General features: G+C 42.3%; 1 protein-coding gene across 1 annotated transcript; it reads left to right on the forward strand.

The window, feature by feature from the left end:
* The first annotated feature begins 394 nt into the window (after nucleotides 1–394).
* Nucleotides 395–4,458, forward strand: LOC103006954 (calcitonin receptor-stimulating peptide 2-like). The gene is made up of 4 exons (XM_007174886.2): nucleotides 395–474; nucleotides 1,254–1,348; nucleotides 3,746–3,877; nucleotides 4,299–4,458. The coding sequence occupies exons 2-4, from the start codon at nucleotides 1,263–1,265 to the stop codon at nucleotides 4,456–4,458; spliced, it is 378 nt and encodes a 125-aa protein (XP_007174948.1). The 5' UTR covers nucleotides 395–474; nucleotides 1,254–1,262.
* The last annotated feature ends 4,010 nt before the right edge of the window (nucleotides 4,459–8,468 follow it).

Consider the following 8,468-nt stretch of genomic DNA (forward strand, 5'->3'; position numbering starts at 1 on the left):
TTGCCCAGAGCTCCTGGACCACCCCAGACCCAGAGCAGCAGGAATAAGAGCAGCTGCTGGTGTTGGGAGGCATCAGACGTACTGCCCAGCTCGAGTGTCACTGCCACTTCTGCCACAGTGCCATCGCCTGAAGCCAAAGCTACTGCCACTGCTCCCTCCTCTGCTCCAAGCCACCTGGTTCCTGCTGCCAGGTAAGCCTGGAGATTCCTGCTTAGTGGGATTCTGTTTTTCTCTCTCTCCCCTCTCTTCCTTCTCTCTCTCCATTACTTTTTCTTAGCTGATCTCTTCCAGTCTCAAAGGCTCTGTCCACTTCTGTCTAGGTCATTTCACAACCTGTATTACTCTGCAATGCATCCCAGACTCCTTCCACTGATTGAGTTCCTGAACTGATGGTCTCAGTTCACGGACTCCCTGCTTCACTCTCCCAGCGCTGAGGTGGGCTCCAGTTTCCTTTCCAGCAGCACACGTGCTTAGGTCAGTTTGGGATGCTGGAGTTCCCCTGGCACTGCAAGCAGATCTGGACGCAGAAGGAGTTTTGTGCAGATGGTGCTCTCACAGATCACGTCTTGTGCCTAGCGGACCGCGGGAAATGCTTCGGAACCTGGGCCAGCAAAAGCGGGTGGCAAATAGGTGCAGTGACTGAGGGGCAGGCAGCCATTAAACGCAAGCCCCCGTTGCGGGTTCTGGGAACATTTTCCCAGTTTAAGTCCTGGGTTCCAATCTGAGACCCTTCCAGCTTGATTCTTACAGGGTACTCTTTACCAAAGTGTGGAGCAGCTGAGCAGTAGAATGTGTTTCTTCAGTTTCTCAGGGATTCCAACCGCAGAAATTTGTCCTCGGTAATGCCCTCCCCCCTCCATGTATGTGCAAAAGCCCGGCACCAGAAGGACAGCTCTGGGTTGCACAGTGGGAAAAGCTGTGGTGACAGGTACTCGGACTGTGTCCTCCAGGAGTCCTGGCCAACAGGTTGTATGTGAGAGTGAGTGGAGTGATGGGGCGGGGGCTATGGACCAAGACCTCCTCACCCAGTTGTCCCACTAGGTTTATTTGCTAAGCCAAGCATGCTGCAGCCTTACTGGATCTTCCAGCAGTCCACTTGGCTGAGCAGGAAACGATGGTGAATCGGAGTGACATGACTAGCATGAAACCAGGACGCCAGGGAGTTAGGGGCAGAGGCAGGAGCAGAGCCTGGGTCTGTGGGCTCATTGAATGTGTTATTTATTGCTCCAGGTGCTGTTATTCTTCCCTTGCAGAGAGTCATCATGGGCTTCTGGAAGTTCCCCCGCTTCCTGGTCCTCAGCATCCTGGTCTTGTACCAGGCAGGCATGCTCCACTCAGCACCATTCAGGTGAGACAGCCCTGCCAGGAGCGCTCCCACCTGCCTCTGTCCCTGGATCATAAAATTCTATGTTCTCAGTTGTGCTGTGCTGAATCTGGCTCTTATGGGGTGGGGGGGGGGTAATGTATGAATGTAAACATGTATATAAGTTTACCATAAATTTTTTATGATACAAAGATGTGTATCACACAGTTTACAAACACACATAAGATACAGGATACTCCTTGTAAATTTCATATACTGTAACTCATTGAACCTCACAGCATGCTTTTGTTGATTGTTACCAAACATTTCTGTCTTTAGCAAACCTGTTTACTAATTTAACCATAATTTGATCAATGAATTGCATCCTAATCTGCTAATTACTTTGCCAATAAATTTGTTATTATATCTATGTGATGTTTTCATCTAACTTCTCACCTTTATTCAAATTACATTAAATTAAAACCATTTTCAGATTCAAATCATTATCATTTAGTTTTTAATAATGGCTGTATTTACACTAAGCTCATAAAATTCCTGAAAATCTAACCATCACCTTTCACAAGTCTATATAATCCACTTGGAGCAAACCACTTCTTTTAGGTCACACCAGAGCCTAAATCCTGGTGAGTGGCATTTTTGGATGGATACATGCCTCATGCCCTGTCCATTGAGAACTGGGCTGGGTTGATAGAGATGAAAAGGGGAAGGGTTCTAGGCCAGAGTTTTCCTGTTTAGAAGACACTTTGAGATTAAAGCCTTTGTGTGCAGTTTATTCATTGCTACTATGTGTATAGATAGTGGACAAACTTAAATCCTTATTTGAATCATCTAGTTTTTCTAGATGTGTAAAAGTGCACAACATATGTTGAAAATAGAGAGTTAAAGTAATACCTTTTAAGTATTTTTTTCTGTTAATTCATAGGAATGGTTATATTTGGGGAGTGGAATTGTTAAAGGAGTCTTGGAGAGTAAGCTGACTGTTCACTGGGTGGTCGGGGAGGGAAGAGGGGACAGGGAAGGAAGTGCAGAGAGAAGGGTTCTGTGCCCATGAGTCTTTAGACAAGTTCAGATCGTCTAACCCTTGTTCTATTTGTGTGTTTTAGTTAATATTGCTGTGTATTAAAGAATAAGCAAGTCCTAATGCCCAAAGTATATTAAAAATAGAGTAGTAAAATAATCCCTTAATAAATGCCCTTTTGTTGGTTTTTAGGAAGGGCTGTATCTTCTGGGAGTGTCTATGTTAATCCACCTCTTGGAGCTAGATGTAGTCTTGTACTTAGTCGTTGAAATGCTGGAGGAGGGGTAAGAGGAAGGGTGAAGGGAAAGGGCTCTTGGCTAATATCTCCATATAGAAAACAATTTTAGGTTATAACCATAGGTCTATATGTGCATTTTTGTAAAGTACCAATGTTTATTATAGACAAGGTTCATTCATTATTTTGCAACATCTAGGCTTTTTTAGATGTCCTGAAGTGACAATGTATGGTAAAAAGTAGAGCTAGTGAATTAACCTATTTGTAAATATCTTTGTTATAATTGATGTAAAAGCAGCACCTTGGACATGGAATTGTTAAACCGTCTCTGAGAAATGCGTGTCAGGACGTGTTCATTAGGTTGGCAGAAGAGGGGCAGAAGGAAGTATAAAGGGAGGGATGTATGTGGATGTGTTCCTATTTATATTTTGATGATAACCATTGATGTGTGTGCATCTCTTGGCTGTACTATAGGAATACATTGTTAAGTAATTCAATGGAAACATACCTCCTCGCTAACACTTTAATAGTTTAGATTGGATAATGAATCCTCTTAGAAGCATTATACTTCGTGTACTCTGTTGCTTTATGTCTCATTTTTAATTGAACATTAAGGGAATGTAGTATTTTAATCATAACTCTGCCAATATCTTTGTCTAGAGGCCTGTTGCCATTTTTGTCTTTTCTGAAATTTTTGTCACCAAGAAAGGCAGGATTACATTTTTCTCCTTCCAGATTGAGTTGGTGTAGTGTATTCTTGGTTATCAAAATACTCATAGCTTTGGGACTTTGAAATGATAAATATTCATGATGTGTGAAAAAGCATGATACATAACTGTATGATCTTAATTACATAAAAATGGATGCTTAGTTGTATAAATACACAAATGAGATCTAGAAGGACACATCAAACAGTAAACTGCTTGTGATGATGGATGACTTTGTTTTTTGTTTCTTGTGTTTTTTGGTTTCCTATTATGCACATGTTAACTTTTAAGAAATAAATGTTATTTTAAAAACCTTAAAAAAAGAAATTAAAAAGAGAGAGAGAATTTGGTTGGCCACATCCTCAGTGGAAGTCCCAGAAACCAAGAAAGCTGGCTGCTTATCCTGGGGTGGGGGTAGGCAGGGGCTCAGAACATGAGTTTGGCTTGCTTCCCTTCCCTAGGTCGGCCTTGGAAAGTGGCTTTGTACCTGCTACACTCACTGAGGAGGAATCACGCCTCCTACTGGCTGCAACGGTGAAGTATTATGTGCAGATGAAGGCCAGTGAGCTGGAGCATGAGACAGAGGGCTTCAGGTAAATCTCTGCACCCCTCCCAGAACATGACTTACCGTTCCCCCAGCTTACCAGGAAGGTGTATACTTAAGAATGAGATTGGGTATAGTGCCACAAATCTCTCTCTCATCTCATAAGCCTTGGTTGGTATTTAATTTACACAGGAAAGATTGGCTGTTAACAGTTCTGTGTTCCAAGACCATTAACCCAGAGACATCTTTGGTCTTCTGACACCCCTGGAAATGTCTACAGGAAGTGATTGTGGCATTTTCCCTAAAACCCTATGATTTTCTGCTGTGTAGAAAATTGTATTTAGCAGAAACATTTAAGGTTCACTGGTGCCTCTCAGAGTAGTAATTTTCCACTGATGGTCCCATGGGGCAGCATCTGCCCTCAACCTCTCACTGACAGGCCTTCTCATTTTCTCCATCCTACAAATCAGCATCACTGCCCAGAAGAAATCGTGCAACACTGCCACTTGCGTGACCCATAAGATGGTGGGCTGGCTGAGCAGATCTGGGAGCGTGATTAAGAGGAACTTCATGCCCACCAACGTGGGCTCCAAAGCCTTTGGCCGCCACCACAGGGACCTGCAGGCCTGAAGAGTGAGATGACTCCAGGAAGAAGGTGACCGCCCTAGTACTTTGAATGGCATGGCTGGTGGCTGGGTATTATTGCAGGGGTGCGGGTCACACTCTAACCCTCCCTGGGCATGTATCATAAAAAAATCTATAGCGGCTGGATATAGAACAGAGAGTCTCAATATCTGAAACCCCTCTAACTTGGGTTTATTTTTATTTTTCCAGTGTCTCCTGGTGACACTAAGATCATCTGCCAGGAAATATAGAACCTCTTCACTTAAAACACTGTTCCCTGAAGTTATCATTGTGATTATTCTAGGTTTTGAGTTTGAAAGGCAAAGACTCTACCCTTTGGGAGTATTCCCTACAATGTCATGAACATCTGGATTCAGAGCATAGACTTGGGTTCAAATATTGTGTTTGTCCTCTGCTAACTATGTCACCATGGGCCAGACCCTCTCTGAGCCTCGGTTTCCCCATATAACTTGAAGGCAACAATAGTAGATACCTGTTAGCAGCTGAACTCTACTTCTTTAATTTGCAGTGAAAGCAACTTGCAGAAAAAATAGCATGGAAGACACATATATGCATGCTTCTTGATATTGAAAACACTCTTCTCCTTGAAATAAACTAAAGCTCAATGCAGAATAAAATCATTGTAGTTATCTAGTGTGCATCTTTTTAATATTTGATTCCATGTTCAATAAATATAACTCATGTCTCATTGGCTTATATGGTAGCAAATCAGGACCCTGTCAGCCAACCTTGCCAAGGGGTATTACATCCATCATGGATTCAAACTAACTTAGTTTTCACAGACATGTTTTGTCCTTATAAGTTTTTTGATTGTGAGATCTTTTAGTGATAACATATCTGACAATGCTTTTTAAATAAACTTTTATTTGTTTGTTTGTTTGTTTATTTATTTTGGCCGCACCTCGCGGCCTGTGGGATCTTTGTTCCCCAACCAGGGATCGAACCCGTGCCCCCTGCAGTGGAAGCACAGAGTCTTAACCATTGGACCACCAGAGAAGTCCTGACAATGTTTACTAAATGGCAACCAAACTCTTGATTTAAAAAAAAAAGAAAAACTTAGCCAAATCTTCCAAAAATACACCACATATTTCCCCTGCACACTTAAGTTAGAATGTTCTTAAAATAACTTTAATCTTCTTTAATGAGCATGTTCAATTTAACCTGCTGTTTACTTTGCTTCTTCAAAGTTACCCTTTTTAGAAGCACAGTATAAGAATGTTTATCAAAATCTTTTGCAAAGCAAGAGTAAAAAGGCTTCAAATTAGGACTGAAGTGGCTCTCTGAGCGATATTCACAACTTAAAGAATGGATTTGTCACATCCACTTTCCCTTCTCTTCCTACTTGGTGCTCAAAGTCCCATAGAAGTCCAGTTGCTTGAGAAGAACAGTAAACCTTGCAGTCAACATGACTGTGGAGAAGACAAGTCCCTGGGTATAAGCTAGTTCTCTGCCCCAGGCAGCAACTTCTGACCTCCAACACTGATCACATTTCCTGTGTTATACAGGCTTATAAAACTGTTTCTTTACATCAGAAAACTTAATTTTTTTTTTTAATTGGGAGAAAAAACTGTCAACTGTGAATTCCATATCTGGTGATAATATCCCTCAGAAATGAAAGGGGAAATAAAAATATTCTCAAATGAAGGAAAACTAAGAAATCTGTGCCAGTAAATCTACTCTTAAAAATGGCTTAAGGTATATGTATACGTATAGCTGCTTCACTTGGTTGTACAGCAGAAACCAACACAACATTGTAAAGCAACTATACTCCAATAAAAAAATAATTTTTAAAAAATGGCTTAAGGAAGTTCTCAGAGAAGAAAGTCTGGAACTTCAGGGAAAAAAAGAACATCAGAATGGGCAAAATTGATGGTTGAAGCAAAAATTATTACACCATCTGACATGGTGTGCAACGCATATAGAGGAAACACCTAAAACTATATTTAGGATTGGCCAGAAAGTTCGTTCGGGCTTTTCACGTTACAGAAAAACCCGAATGAACTTTTTAGCCAACCCAATATTTAAAGAGAGGGAAGGGCAAAGATAGCCAAATGTAGCATGGTTTCTACATTTCCATCAAAATGGTATAACACTGATACCGATAGAAAACTTAACTATTTGTAATGATATATCTATTTGTGATTATTTATGTACACATCCCCCAGTAGACTGTAAATCCCAGGAAAGTGGGGACCATGACTGGTTTTTCTCACTATTACATCTCCAGCATCTAGTCTAGTAGGTGTTCAATAATTCTGTGATGAATGACTGAAGAAACATGTGGCAAGTCCAGAGCCCAGACTTCTGGTTCCACTGGTGCTGCCTTGTGTGACCTTGGACAGAGAATTACATTTCCACTGAGTCTCAGATACCACGTTTGGAAGAGGGTCTTCAACAAGATGGTCACTAAGTGTTCATCCACTTTAGACTTCTAATCTCTTTAAATAAAAGAAAAGAAACAAAAGATGTCAAGATTAGAAGATGGACCAGTAGGGTGCTGGAAGAGAAGCAGTGGCAGAGGGTGGTTGGCTGAGCATCCCCAGGAAATGGCAGGAATGACTCCTGGGAGAAGTGTGATCTGTCTGCAGCCTTTGGAAAAATTGTGAAGGGAAAGAAGTTTCTCACTGAAAACCTCTTTTTTTCTTTCTGTATCCCTTTCTTAAGTCCCCACACCTACCACCATCAACATGACCATGCCAATAACTCCAGCAAATCAGTGTCATCACACCTCCCATTCTGTCCTGCCTCTAAGAAAATGCTGGAATAAACACATTCACGTGTAAGTGCAGTTTTAGGAACTTTCTAACACTTTGCTGCCATCAGGGTTTGCATTTTCCAACTTAGCCTGTTTGGGGGAATGTTTAACTCATATAAATTAAGTGATAAAGACTGAACTTCAGGCAAGGTGAGGACTTCTTTTAGTGGTCAAAGGGAGACTTTCATAAAGCTCCTCAAATCCCATGCAGAGGTGCCACACTCCACCAGCTTCACCTCAGTACCTAGCTCCTAGGAGCGTCAGGAAAATGCAAGGCACAAACCCAGTTCCTACATACCACTTTGCCATTAAAATCATCATTTAGGTTCCCTACATCCCAGGGCTGGGACTCAGGTGAGGCATGTGAGGCACTAACCTTGGGAGCAAAATAAGGGGACACCAAAATGCTTAGTAATCAAGATAATATTCTAATGTAACACTTTAAATTCAAAATTAATGCGAAAAAATCCATGATGAACAAGATATCAAATTTTTAATGGCCAACATCAGTACTGTTGATTTTTTTTCTTTTGCCTCAGGCTCCAATGTGGCTCGGCTAGGCACTTCCTTGACTCTCACTCCCTTCCATTCTGATGAAATGCAACTGTGAGTGCACATAATGAAATGTGCCAAGGAGGCACCTTGTGCTGATTGCTGATTGCATCACTGTGTGCTGGGGTGGGGGGTTGGGAGAGCACCCAGGGCTCAGGCCAGGGGAGTAGCCATCCAGAAACGGCAGGGAGCCCTCAGAATGCGTCCTGGAGGGAGGTTCCCAAAGCTCAAGAAAGAGGCTCTCACTGGAGCACAGACACTCTGTTGAAACCATTACCTGTCTGCACACAGAAATATCAGAGCCATGTACAGGGTTTTCACATTTCTCCAGGCACCCATTCAGCCCTGCATACTGAAGATGGGCTCTCTACCATGAAGCAGTGAAATGCTTCATTTCCTGTTCTACCAAACATCCCTGTCCTGATAAAGTCCACAGACAAACATAATATTGGTTGTTTTCTATCACGCTAGGAGCAAATGCAGGGAGGGGGAACAAAGAGAGCTACTTCCCTTTGCTGAGCGCTGAGAGAAGATGATAAATGATGAAAATGATGACAGGTAAGGATCTGTGTTCTGAGAGACTTTTAGTGAGTCGTGAAGACCTCCCACACACACTGTCCCCAAGGGGCAGTGGAGGTGGGGATGAGGCATCTCATCAGTGCCATTAGTGAGTCAGGCTGCTGTCAAG

The sequence above is a fragment of the Balaenoptera acutorostrata genome, chromosome 9 (genome assembly GCF_949987535.1).
Source record: "Balaenoptera acutorostrata chromosome 9, mBalAcu1.1, whole genome shotgun sequence".
Taxonomy (NCBI): Eukaryota; Metazoa; Chordata; class Mammalia; order Artiodactyla; family Balaenopteridae; genus Balaenoptera; species Balaenoptera acutorostrata.